The sequence below is a fragment of the Dipodomys merriami genome, unplaced genomic scaffold (assembly GCF_024711535.1).
Source record: "Dipodomys merriami isolate MVZ:Mamm:240054 unplaced genomic scaffold, mDipMer1.0.p SCAF_50, whole genome shotgun sequence".
Lineage (NCBI taxonomy): Eukaryota > Metazoa > Chordata > Mammalia > Rodentia > Heteromyidae > Dipodomys > Dipodomys merriami.
In genome coordinates, this window is record NW_027206069.1 from 1730270 (window position 1) to 1743736 (window position 13467).

General features: G+C 50.5%; 1 protein-coding gene across 1 annotated transcript in view; it reads left to right on the plus strand.

The window, feature by feature from the left end:
* Positions 1-13467, plus strand: part of Cdc42bpb (CDC42 binding protein kinase beta) — a 90172-nt gene that overhangs the window by 54586 nt on the left and 22119 nt on the right. Inside the window, 9 exon segments of the mRNA XM_069997512.1 lie at positions 842-975; positions 2608-2850; positions 7108-7218; positions 8362-8606; positions 8713-8818; positions 9361-9485; positions 9688-9793; positions 10592-10740; positions 12753-12847. Coding sequence (XP_069853613.1) covers positions 842-975; positions 2608-2850; positions 7108-7218; positions 8362-8606; positions 8713-8818; positions 9361-9485; positions 9688-9793; positions 10592-10740; positions 12753-12847 — 1314 coding nt within the window.

A 13467-nucleotide genomic window follows, 5' to 3' on the forward strand; every position in this document is an offset into this window, starting at 1 on the left:
TTTCCTGAAGCCTCTGCTCTAGCCTCCTCCCCACACGGCCGTGCTGCCACCAACTCCATGTGTGGTTCCTGCGTCCCCAGGAGCCCCACGACTCTGGTGGGAAAAAGACCCGAGTCAGTGGCCACTGTCCCCATAGTCCACCTGAGAAAGGGCAGCACTGGGCTGGTGACGCGGCTGGGACTCCCGCAGGTGGACACGTGTCCTCTGGCGATGTGGGCAGGACTCCGGCAGGTGGACGCGTGTCCTCTGGTGATGTGAGCAGGACTCCGGCAGGTGGACGTGTGTCCTCTGGTGATGTGAGCAGGACTCTGGCGGGTGGACGTGTGTCCTCTGGTGATGTGGGCAGGACTCTGGCGGGTGGACGCGTGTCCTCTGGTGATGTGGGCAGGACTCCGGCTGGTGGACGCGTGTCCTCTGGAGATGTGGACAGGACTCTGGTGGGTGGATGCGTGTCCTCTGGTGACGTGGACAGGACTCTGGCGGGTGGACGCGTGTGCCAGTGCCAGAATGGAGAAAAGCCTCTGATCAAAAGACAGTGTGAATTGTCAAGTCTTTTTTTTTTTTTTGGGTCCGGTCGTGGGGCCTGAACTCTGGGCCTGGGCACTGTCCCTCAGCTCTTCAACTCAAGGCGAGCGCTCTACCACTTGAGCCACAGCGCCACTTCCGGCTTTTTTTCTTTTTGCTTACGTGGTGCTGGGGAATCGAACCCAGGGCCTCAGGCATGCAAGGCAAGCGCTCTACCACTGAGCCACCTTCCCAGCCCATAATTGTCAAGTCTTTTCCCATGGGTAGCCAAGCTAGGTTGCAGCCCATATGGAGGAATGTGGCTTGTTTTTTCCAGATTCGAACCGGCTGGAGCGGCAGCTGGAGGACAGTGCGGCGCTCCGGCAGGAGCACGAGGACTCCACACAGCGGCTCAGGGGCCTGGAGAAGCAGCACCGCCTGGCGCGCCAGGAGAAGGAGGAGCTGCACAAGGTGGCGAGGGGCTGGGGGCGGGGCCCACAGAGGATTACGGTTCAAAGGCAGCCTAGGCAGGAAAGTCCGTGAAACTCTCATCTCCAATGAACCATCAGAAAACCGGAAGTGGCGCTGTAGCTCAAGTGGTAGAGTGCTCGCCTTGAGCTGAAGAGCTGAGGGACAGCGCCCAGGCCCGGAGTTCAAGCCCCACGACCAACAAGAAAAACGGTTGTGTTCTAGTGGGGACAGCCCTCCCACGGCGCCTTGTCAGGCGTCAGGCGCCATGCTTCACACCAGTGCGCTGACGCTTCCTAAATTATGTCTGGTTGAACTCACGGTCTGCAGCGGCTGGTCCTGGCACCCACAGTGATTTTCGTCGGTGTGGCATGGCCTCTCAGAGCGGTCCAGGGGGCTGGGAACCTCCTGTCCGTGCCTCCCTCTCTGTGCAGGAGGGTGACGTAGGCCCGGGGGGGGGGGGGGCGGGCCGCTGGTCTCTACGCAGTGCGGTCTTTCCTGGTATGGACCTGTGGCGCAGCCTGCAGTCCCAGCCGACTGTGTTCAGGCTGTGTGTGTGGCTGGGGGTGAAGTAAGGGGCTAATTCCAAGAAGCTAGATTGTCAGTCGGGTGCCAGTGGCTCACGCCTGCAATCCTAGCTACTCACCTCTGGGGCTCGTGGTTCAAAGCCAGCTTAGGCAGGAAAGTCCGTGATACTCTTATCCCCATTTAACCATTGAAAAACCAGAAGTAGAGTGGTCTCAAGTGGTAGAGTGCCAGCCTTGAGCAAAAAAGCCCAGTACAGTGCCCAGGCACTGAGTTCAAGCCCCAGGACTGGCACCAAAAATAACAAATGAAGGCAGGCTCCTTCCTTCCTTCCTTCCTTCCTTCCTTCCTTCCTTCCTTCCTTCCTTCCTTCTTTCTTTTTTTTTCTTTCTTTTTCTTTTTTTTCTTTCTTTTTGTAGGGCCTGAACTCTGGGCCTGGGCGCTGTCCCTCAGCTCTTCAGCTCATGGCTGTAGTGCTCTACCACTTTAGCCACAGCGCCTCTTCTGGCTTTTTCTGCTTATATGGTACTAAGGAATCGAACCCAGGGCTCATGCATGCAAGGCAAGCACTCTGCCAATTCCCAGTAGGTTCTTTCTTAGGTACATAGTTATAATCTATAGCCAGCATTTCCATCATTTTTAATGGTTTTTTTTTTTTGCTGGTGATGGCAGACTTTTCTTGTCACGACTGGCTTCCAACATGGATCCTCGGATCTCAGCCTCCTGAGTGGCTAGGGTTACAGGTGTGAGCTATTGGCACCTGGCAATATGTTATTCTTTATTATAGTAGGAAATAGCTCCTAGCTTTCTAGACCTTTGCAGGTTTAAAACTTGTATAATTAGCAAGGCACTGGTGGCTCACGCCTGTAATCCTAGCTACTCAGGAGGCTGAGATCTGAGGATCTTGGTTCAAAGCCAGCCCAGGCAGGAAAGTCCGTGAAACTCTTATCTCCAATAAACCACTAGAAAACCGGAAGTGGTGCTGTAGCTTAAGTGGTAGAGCACTCGCCTTGAGCTGAAGAGCTGAGGGACAGCGCCCAGGCCCAGAGTTCAAGCCCCACGATCACAAAAACAAACAAACAAAAAACTGTATAATTTTCTTCTGTTCAGCAATTGGTGGAAGCTTCAGAACGACTGAAATCCCAGACCAAAGAACTGAAGGAGGCTCACCAGCAGCGGAAGCGGGCCCTGCAGGAGTTCTCGGAGCTGAACGAGCGCATGGCGGAGCTCCGCTCCCAGAAGCAGAAGGTGACCCGGCAGCTGCGGGACAAGGAGGAGGAGATGGAGGTGGCCATGCAGAAAATCGACTCCATGCGGCAGGACATGCGCAAGTCTGAGAAGTTCAGGAAAGAGGTACTGTTCCAGATGGGGACAGAGGCAGGCCTGGAAAGCCTGCTGTATGGCCTGCATTTTTCTAAGTGGATCTTAAGTGTTATATGAAGCCAGCTATTTTGGTCTGCGAGCATTTATTTTGTAGTTCCTAATCTTCACAGTGCTGGAGATGGGATTCCCCACATGAGCAGGTCTGCCACACCTCCAGCTCCTTTTGATGGAGCTGAGGAGAGATTTCTCAAATGTGGCTGTGATCACTCCAACCTGTTTGGTTGGCTGAGATTGGAGAACATGGTTTAGAGCAGGGTGGGGCTGTCAGGAAAGTACAGGGACTCCATCTCCGTGAAGGGGCCTGGATGGGCCAGGCGGCACACAGCTGATGCCAGCCGTGACAGAAGCCTGAGTAGGCAGACTGAGGCCTGGCTCACACTCAGGTGGCAAGCAAGAAGACCCATTTCTTTTTTTTTTTTTTTTTTTTTTTAATTTTTTTATTGTAAAGATTCTATACAGAGGGTTACACTTACATGAGTGGGGTAATGAGTACACTTCCTCTTGAACATTGTTACCCCCTCCATTGTTTTCCCCCTACCATCCCCTCCCTCCCTCCCTTCCCCAAGGTTCTTTTTTTTTTTTTTTTTTTTTTTTTGATTGTGATTAAGTGATTACTTAATTTCCGGAAATTCACAGTATTGTGGAATAATGATGCTCATTTAAAGTCACACGTTCATTCTAACTTTCCTGGAGCAAATTGTCTATCACAGTCTGTAATATATAACGGTGTTCATATGTTATATACCATACACGTGATCAGCAGCATGGGGATATTTAGTAGTGGTTCAGCCAGATGAGTGGGAGTTCTTTGTTTCTTAAGTCCTGTTAGTTTTGTCATATCACCTAACATTTTGGATTTATCATCCGCTTATCAGGGAGACCATGTACTGTTTGTCTCTTCGTTCTTGGCTTACCTCGCTCAACATGATTCCTTCTAGCTCCATCCATTTCCCTGCAAATGCCATTATTTTGTCATTTCTAATGGCTGCATAATATTCCATTGTGTATAGATACCACAATTTTTGGATCCATTCATCTGTGGTGGGGCATCTAGGTTGTTTCCATATCCTAGCTATTGTGAACAGTGCTGCAATAAACATGGAGGTGCACGTGTCCTTGTATATTGGTTCCTGTTGTTCAGGGTAGATGCCTAGAAGTGGTATGACTGGGTCGTAAGGGAGGTCAATCTTTAGCTTTCTAAGGACCCTCCAGACTGCTTTCCAAAGTGGTTGTATGAGTGTACATTCCCACCAGCAGTGTAATAGTGTTCCTCGTTCTCCACATCCCCTCCAGCATTTGAAGAAGACCCATTTCTAAAGTAACCGGTGAAAAACAGACTTGGAGGCTTGGCTCAGCAGTATTGCACCAGCCTAATAAGCTCCACGCCCCTCCAATTCAATCCCTGCTTTCCTCTTCAATTTTTTTTTTTTTTTTTTTTGGGTCCGGTTGTGGGGCCTGAACTCTGGGCCTGGGAGCTGTCCCTCAGCTCTTCAGCTCAAGGACAGCACTCTACAGCTTGAGCCACAGCGCCACTTCCGGCTTTTTTCATTTTGCTTATGTGGTGCTGAGGAATCGAACCCAGGGCCTCAGGCATGCAAGGCAAGCACTCTACCACTGAGCCACCTTCCCAGCCCCTCCCCTCTTCAATTGTGTCCTTCCTCCCTTCCTCCTCTCATTACTGCCTGCGCACCCTCCCCCCCCCCCCCCCCCATGCTCTGAAGCCTTTAATCTCAGCACAGCACTCCTCAATACTATGGGAAATTATTGAGGGGTTTTGTTTGGTAGATAATTATCCTGTATAGAAATGTAAAAAATATCTTTTTTCTTTTTTTATTGTGAAAATACTGTACAGAGGGGTTACAATTACATGGGCAAGATAATGAGTACATTTCTTATCAAGCATTGTAGACTTCTCCTTTGTTTCCCCTTCCCATCCCATCCTCCCCAGCCCCCCACCCAGCCCTCCCCCCCCAAAAAAAGTTGTAAAGTTTGTTTTCGACATAAGGACTTGTACGTCTCATTGTTGCAGTGGGTCCACCTGTATCCTTATTTAAGCAATTTGTTTTTTCCCTTCACCTCCACAAATTATAACAATATCAAATACAGTGAAAGCAGGCGTTATACCGTGAGGGAGGGACATACAAAGCAACAAAGAAATAATTTTATAAATGTGTTAGAAACAATCGCATGAAAGAAAAAAAAACATTTGAATACATACCTTAGGGTTCATTTCCCTAACATCAACTTATCTGACCTTTTCTGCTTGACTCAGACATATACTAGTTATTGCAAATAAGGGAAATCATGGGACCTATGTTTCTTTGGGCCTGGCTTACTTCACTTAATATAATTTTTCCAAGTCTTTCCATTTCCTAACAAATGGGGCAATGTCATTCTTTCTGATGGAGACGTAGAATTCCATTGTATATATATACCACATTTTCTTGATCCATTCATCTACTGAGGGGCATCTGGGTTGGTTCCATATCTTAGCTATGGTAAATAAGGCTGCAGTAAATATAGTCGTGCTGGTAGCTTTAGTGTGGTCTTGTTTGTGAACATTTGGGTAAATGCCCAAAAAATGAGATTGCTGGGTCATAGGGGAGCTCTATGTGGAGTCTTTTGAGGAGCCTCCAGACTGCTTTCTAAAGTAGTTGAACAAGTTTACACTCCCACCAACAATGCAGTAAGGTTCCCTTCTGTCCACATCCCCTTCAGCCTCTGTTGTTGTTAGAATTCTTGATTTTAGCCATTCTAACTGGGGTGAGGTGGTATCTCAATGTTGTTTTGATTTGCATTTCTCTTATGGCTAGAGAGGTTGAGCATTTCTTCATGTGTCTATTGGCCATCCTTCTTTCCTCTTCAGAGAAGTTTCTCTTTAAGTCTTTAGCCCACTTATTTATTGGGCATTTATTGGAGATTTGTTGTTGGGGGATTTAATTTTTTGAGTTCCAGATATATTTTATATAAGACCCTTGTCCATTGTATGGCTAGTGAAGATCTTCTCCTAATCCGTGGGCTTTCTATGATCTTGCTAGCTATGTCCTTTGCCATGCAGAAGCTCTGCAACATCATGCAATCCATTTGTCGAACCTTTCTTTGATTTGTTGTGTTTCTGGGTCTCTATTAAGAAAATTTTGACCTGTGCTAAGAAGACCTAGGGTTTCTCCTATTCCATCCTGTAATGTTTTCAGAGTGTCTGCTTTGACTCCAAGGTCTTTGATCCATTTGGAGTTGATTCTGGTGCAGGGTGATATATAAGGATCTAGCTTTAGTTTTCTACAAGTAGTTAACCAATTTTACCAGCACCATTTACTGAAGAGGCTGGTAAAAAATATCTTTTCAGGACAGTAATAAGTATGTTAATGTAAGTACCATTTTCTTGAAATCCATTTATAAGAATGGAAAAGCATTCCTGATTTTTTTGTTCATTTCAGTATCTAGTCTGGGTTCTCTTTCTTGTTTTCTTGCTCCCTTGTGTGCAGGGAAGAAGCTGGCTCTCGAGTGGGGCCTGGTAAGGGTGGGGTGGGTCACGGCAACGCCTCAGACTGGCACCCTTCCCCCCGAGTGTGCACTGCTCCCCTGAGTGTTGACCTGCTCAGTGACAGTGTGAGCAGTGCTAGTGCAAGTTCTGCTCACACTCACTTGATGGACTCCAGCATGGATGCACAGTGTCTTTCAGGTCAGGATCTGGGTTGTTTAGCTCTAAGGACCTATTTGCTTTCTTCTTGTACACATTTGTAGTTATAGCTAACTAGAATCCTAGGAATTATAGGTGAAATGAGAGGTCCTGGCTTTGCTTCCATAGACAAAGGCAGACTGGCCTTTAGCAGGATGCCACTGGTTGAAGCTGGGTTATGGTAGCATGGGGTACTGGCTGCTGTCTCTTCTCTTGAGGGGGTTTTGACTTTGATTTTAGAAAAGAACCCGTGTTCCACATGTGACTGCGGCTCGGTGGCAGAGCCCTTCCTGAGCATGCACAGTGCCCGGCTTCGTCCACTGAGATGATACTTGGGTTTCACGGATTGGTATCCTTTCCTGAAATTCCGTCTCCAGGGATCCATTGTCTTGTGTTGTGGCCAGCTGGCCCTGCTAGGGTGTGTCTCAGCGGGGGTGAATCACCACAGGATCTTTCCAGAACCCTGTGCCTGGCGGGTGGCTCAGGAGAGTGCTGCGGCCAGGGGGCTTGTGCTGCGTCCACCCCAGGCAGATCTTGTGTCTTTGCAGCTGGAGCTGCAGCTCGAGGACGCCGTCGCCGAGGCCGCCAAGGAGCGCAAGCTCCGGGAGCACAGCGAGAGCTTCTGCAAGCAGATGGAGAGCGAGCTCGAGGCCCTCAAGGTAGCCGCCCCGCCCGCGCCTGTGCGAGACATCAGTAGTTAAAATCCAGTTCAGTTCTGCTTGTGTGGAAGTTTTAGGCGTACGTAGTAGGTTGTGGTACGTTTTCGGCTGATAGCTTCCTTACATCCCCATTTTTTTTTTTTTTTTTTTTTTTTTTTGCCAGTCCTGGGGCTTGAACTCGGGGCCTGGGCGCTGTCCCTGAGCTTCTTTTGCTCAAGGCTAGCACTCTACCACTTGAGCCACAGCACCACTTCTGGCTTTTTCTGTGTGTGTGGTGCTGAGGAATCGAACCCAGGGCGTCATGCATGCTAGAAGAACACTCTACCACTGAGCCACCTTCCCAGTCCATAGACCCCAGTTTCCTAAACTTGCCCAAGTTCTTTTTTTTTTTTTTTTGGTCCGGTCGTGGGGCCTGAACTCTGGGCCTGGTGCTGTCCCTCAGCTCTTCAGCTCAAGGCTAGTGTTCTATCACTTGAGCCACAGTGCCACTTCTAGCTTTTTTCTTTTTGCTTATGTGGTGCTGAGGAATTGAACCCAGGGCCTCAAGCATGCAAGGCAAGTGCTCTACCACTGAGCCACCTTCCCAGCCCCAACTTGCCCAAGTTCTGAAGAAGCGCTAGTGCCCATGTCCTGCTGCTGGGTATGGGAGAGGCGGCTAGGGCCTTTGGGTTCTCCTTAGAGAAGTGGCCTTCCTGCCTGTGGTGTGGCCGAGCTCCACGCTGCGTGTGCTGCTGTCAGCTCTGCCTGCTCAGCCACTGGCCACGCTGCCTGCAGGCCTCTGTGTGCTGTGACCCTCCTCCCTCCGCCTGCCCGTCTGCAGTGCGCCTCCATGCCAACCGTCCCCGTGGCTTGCTCTGCGGCCTCGTGTCCTGCCGCCCTGCCTCAGAGCTCCGCCACGCACCTTCCCATGCGCCACACCTACATGGAGCCTGCCTGGTGCCATTGCCGCCTTTTACTCCTGTCTTGTTGTTTATCCTGTGGTTTGCTTTCAGTTGCCAACCATGAAATCAGGGACTTTGGTGTCACCCCAAGTCATCAGAATGTTTGTTGTTGGTGAATGAACGTGGGGTGTGGCCGGTGTGGACAGACTGTAGGGCCACAATCAGAGTTGAGCATGTGTTGTTTGCTCCTGTGTGTCTGTAGATGAAGCAGGGCGGCCGGGGGCCAGGGGCCACGCTGGAATTCCAGCAGGAGATCTCCAAAATCAAGTCGGAGCTGGAGAAGAAGGTGCTGTTTTATGAGGAGGAGTTGGTCCGACGGGAGGCCTCCCACGTGCTGGAAGTGAAGAACGTGAAAAAGGAGGTGCACGACTCAGAAAGCCAGCAGATGGCCCTGCAGAAGGAAATCTTGGTGCTGAAAGACAAGTTAGAAAAATCCAGACGAGAGCGGTAAGCCTCCGGGAGCGGAACGCGAAACGCGCTCCCTGCGCGCTGGAGCCGGCTTGCGAGCGAGCCTGGGCCCGCACCTGCTCTTCACCCGCTGTCCTTCCCTCAGGCATCACGAGATGGAGGAGGCAGTGGGGACCGTGAAGGACAAGTACGAGCGGGAAAGGGCAATGCTGTTTGACGAGAACAAGAAATTAACTGCTGAAAACGAAAAGGTCATTTGAATTATCTCAGTGGTCACTGTGTGGAGAATTGGTAGTGTTTTTACCCTTGAGTCTTTGGTAGCTTTAGTTTGAAATGTTTTTGGTCTTTTTTGTTGTTATTCTTGTTAGTCATGGGGCTTGAACTCAGGACCTAAGCATTGTCCTTGAGCTTAAGGCTAGTGCTCTACCACATTGCGCCACAGCGCCCTTCATTTTTCTGGTTATTCATTGACGATAAGAGTCTTCCTGCCCAGGCTGACCTCAAACATGATCCTCAGATCTCAGCCTCCTGAGTAGCTAGGATTACAGCCATTAGCCAACAGTATACCTGTCTCTCTTTGGTCTTTTAAATCGGATGTTTTCATCCAGTGAGAGATTGCTAGTGAACTGAAGTTACTAGCTCTGTCACTGTCAGGGTTAGATCTGAATTGAAATGTGACTTAAGTTAGTCACAAGTCCCTAGCTTAGTTGGGAAAAACAATGACAAAAACCTCCAGCTTCCGGTTAAGGAGCGCCAGTTTAACCCGTGATTTGGTAAAATTGTTTAATTTCAGCTTTGTTCCTTTGTGGATAAACTCACAGCCCAAAACAGACAGCTGGAGGATGCGCTGCAGGACGCGGCGTCCAAGAAGGAGTCGGTGGCACACTGGGAGGCGCAGATCGCAGAGATCATTCAGTGGTACGTGCCGGGCGGCCGGACGCCTGCCTGTGGCTGCCCACTGCCCTGGGCAGCCCTCCTTCCGGGCCGAACCACCCAGGATGCGGGCTGAAGCAGTGAGCAAGCACTTCACGTCACCAGGGCGAGTGTCCCTCAGTCACAATCCCGAGACCCAGGAAAGACCGCAGCCCGGTGTGTAAGACAAGCCTGTACTCCCACCTAGGGTCAGCGACGAGAAGGACGCCCGCGGCTACCTCCAGGCGCTGGCCTCAAAGATGACGGAGGAGCTGGAGACTTTGAGGAGTTCCAGTCTGGGGTCCAGAACTTTGGTAGGGGTCTTCCCAATCCAGTGTGCTTGCAGCTAGGGTCCTTAGTGGGGCTGTTCTCTGTGTGAATGCGCCCCCGCCCCCGCCCCCCCCCCACCCCCCCCAAGCCCGAGCCGCTCAGATTTCCCAGAGACAGACAGACGGGTCAGCCCACTGGGGAACAGGTGTCAGCGCTGAGCCAGTGACGACTGAACACGAGGCTCTGTGGGTGGCTCAAGTAGCAGCGCGGCTCTGCCTCCGGAGCTTTGTTTATCTACTCGACTCTGTAATGGGTAGAAAGTAAGACACGCTAGCAAGTGTGCTCGAGGAAGGCTTGGAAGGAACGTGGGACAACACTTCTAGACGGCAGGACCCTCCAGAGCTCAGCGAGAATGCTGAATAAAGAAGCCTGCTGTCTGTAATCCCAGGAGTTAGAAGCCTGCTGTCTGTAATCCCAGGAGTTCGGAGGCCAGGTTCTCTGCAGCCCGGGCTGGGGTGAGACCCTGCTGTCAGGCCAGCTGATCTGAATTCTGTCATTTAGAAAACTGAAAAAGAATAAAGGTTACGAAATAGGTCTGACTTTAAATATAACCGTAAAGGTTTTTTTTTTTTTTTTTTTTTGTCGGTCGTGGGGCTTGAACTCTGGGCCTGGGCGCTGTCCCTCAGCTCTTCAGCTCAAGGCGAGCGCTCTACCACTTGAGCTACAGCGCCACTTCCAACCGTAAAGGTTTAAGACTAGAAAAACATGAATTATTTGCTTACATTCATTTTATGTAACAAATAGCTTGTGATGTGTTTTTGATATTTTAACCACTGTGAAAGGATCCACTTTGGAAAGTTCGCCGGAGTCAGAAGCTGGACATGTCAGCGCGGCTAGAATTGCAGTCTGCTCTGGAGGCGGAGATCCGTGCCAAGCAGCTTGTGCAGGAAGAGCTGAGGAAGGTCAAGGACTCGAACCTCTCCTTCGAAAGGTACTTTGTCCTGTGGGAGAATGACAGCCCCAGGACCCCGCCCTCAGCCTGTCAGGCCTGGTATAGGAGTGTGTGAAGGCAGGAAGAGCTCAGAGGAACAGAAAGGTGTGGCACCTAGTAGGTACTTAGTAAGGACTGATTGGAGGAATGTACAAAAGCATCTGACCTGTGGAGGAGTTGACTAGCATTCTCAAAAAACAATGAGCACGTGACAGTGGCTCTCATATGTGTAACTTCGACACAGGAGGGTGAAATCTGAGGGTCACAGTTGAAACCAGCCCAGGCAGCCAAATCTGTGAGACTGTCTGAACAGCAAAAAGCCAGAAGTGGAGGCATGGCACAAATGGTCAAGTGCTGGCTTTGAGTGAACACACCAAGACTAAGTTCAATCCCAGTACCTGCACACACAAACACAAACACTGAAATAGCAGGGAGCTGAGCGTGGGGGCACGCTGCTATAGTTTCAACCCTGTAGATACAGGGCAGGAGAATCATGAGTTCAGGCTCAGCCTGGCTACATAATGAGATCCTTGTCCTCTGGCCCCTGTCACCACCCCCAGAAAAGCCAGGTGTGGTGGTGTCTGTCTACGCAGGAGGTGGGTAGGACACCTGTGAGTCTAGCCCTGGGGGAAAAAGTAGTAGATGCTGTCTGAAAATAATAAGCAAAAAAGAGCATGGATTGTGACTCAAGCGGTAGAGGCCTGAGTTCAAACCCCAGTACTATTTAAAAGAAAAAAAAAAAGCAAGCAAGCTAGGTGCTGTGGCTCATACCTGTAATTCCAGCTGCCCAGGAGGCTGGGATCTGAGGATCATGGTTGGAGGCCAGCCTGGACAGGAAAGGCCATAGACTCCTATCTTCAATGAACTACTCAAAAAAAGCCAGAAGTGGCACTGTGGCTCAAATGGTAGAGTGCTAGCCTAGAGAAAAAAAATAGAAGCTCAGGGGCAGCACCTAGGCCCAGAGTTCAAGTTCCAGGACAAGGGAAAAAAAAAAAAAGAAGAAGAAAGAATGAGGACATGGGTGCTGGTAGCTGTGGCTGCAGGTGCCCCAGCCCAGAGCTGTTGTCTGTGAGCTGCGGGTCTGCCCCTCCTCCCCAGAGGCCGTGCTGCCTTCACTGGCCATTGGTAGATCTCGAGTCCCAAATCCTGAAAACCAGTAGTGATGGGGTCCCAGATGTCCTGCCCTTGTGGCTGGGAGCCCAGGGGAACTGGGTGCTTCCAGCCCTGTGACCCTTGCACACCTCCACGCGGCAGGTATTCTCATCTCCATTTTACAAACGGCACCGGGGCGTGGGTATGAGCTAGAGAAATAAGCCCTGTGCCCTCCTCCAGGCCCAGCTCGCCCTGCCACCACAGCTCTGATGGCGGGCGATCTGAGAGCTGCGTGGGGTCAGGTTGATCTGGAACAACATTTTAGAGTGTCAGAAACACCAGGGGCTTCCCACACCACCACGATGGGAAGGGAAAGACAGTCTTAGGGCTTGACTTCAGGACCTGCTTTTGTGCGGCTGGTGCTCTACCACCTGAGCCTGTCTCCAAGTCCTGTTTTTTGCTAATTACCTTTGAAATAGAATCTCAGGGAACTTCTCTGCCTGAGCTGGCATCAAGCCGGGCATGACCCTGATGCTCCCAGCCTCCCATGAAGCTGGGAGTCCGGTGTGAGCCGCTGGGGCTTCACGTCATGGCTGGCGCTGGCCTGGGGCTCGCCCGCAGCCTGGGTGCTGTTCCTCAGCTTCTTCACCCAAGACTGGCGCTCTGCCACTTGAACCACAGCTCCACTTGTAGCTTTCTGTGGTGCCTAATTGAAGATAAAAGTCTCAAGGACTTTCCTTCACGGCCTGACTTCAAATAATGATCCTCACATCTCAGCCTCCTGAGTCACCGGCACCGGCCAGGTCACGACGTTTGAATATTGGAGATGATATGGGTCCTCATGCACAGTGGACGGGCCCAGGGTGCCCCCCCCACCCCAGGCCTTCAGCACACTCACCACAATTCACCTTTCATTTTAGTAAACTAAAGGATTCCGAAGCCAAAAACAGAGAATTATTAGAAGAAATGGAAATTCTGAAGAAAAAGATGGAAGAAAAATTCAGAGCGGACACTGGTAATTAAAATAAGGATTTGAATGATTGAATATCAGCCTTTTTTGCATGATTTTCTTTTAGATTTAATAGGTTTTTCTTTTAGATATGTAAAGTACTTGCATAATTTCAGAGTAAAAAATTTGGAACAATGTATTCAAAGATACCTTGTACAAGGGTAATTACATCTCGTTATTCTTCTGTTTACCTTGAAAACGAAGCAGACACTGTGTATGGTTTTGTGTGGAGTTACTTTTACAGTTACACGTATGGTTGTGCGTTTGTGTGTTTGGGTCACGCAGAAGGCTGCGTGCTCTGGCGGTTGTGTAGCAGGAGATGAGGCCCAGCCTTGTGCGTGCTGTGCCCAGCGCTGCGGCGGGCCCGTGCTGGCAGCGCACATGTCACCCGGCCCTCTGGAGGTTGAGGCAGGAGGATTATGAGTGAAAGGCAAGCCTGGGCTACGTACTGAAGCCTTGTCTCAAAAAAAAAGTCTGGTGTGGTGGTGCCTGTCCATAATCCCGGCCCTTGGGGGCCGAGGCCAGGGGATTGAGTTCGAGGTAAGCCTGGGCTTCCCTGGAGGCTGCACACTAGGACTGTGCCTCAGATAACCTCATTGAGCGAGCTGCTCCAAGGAGCCAGGCAG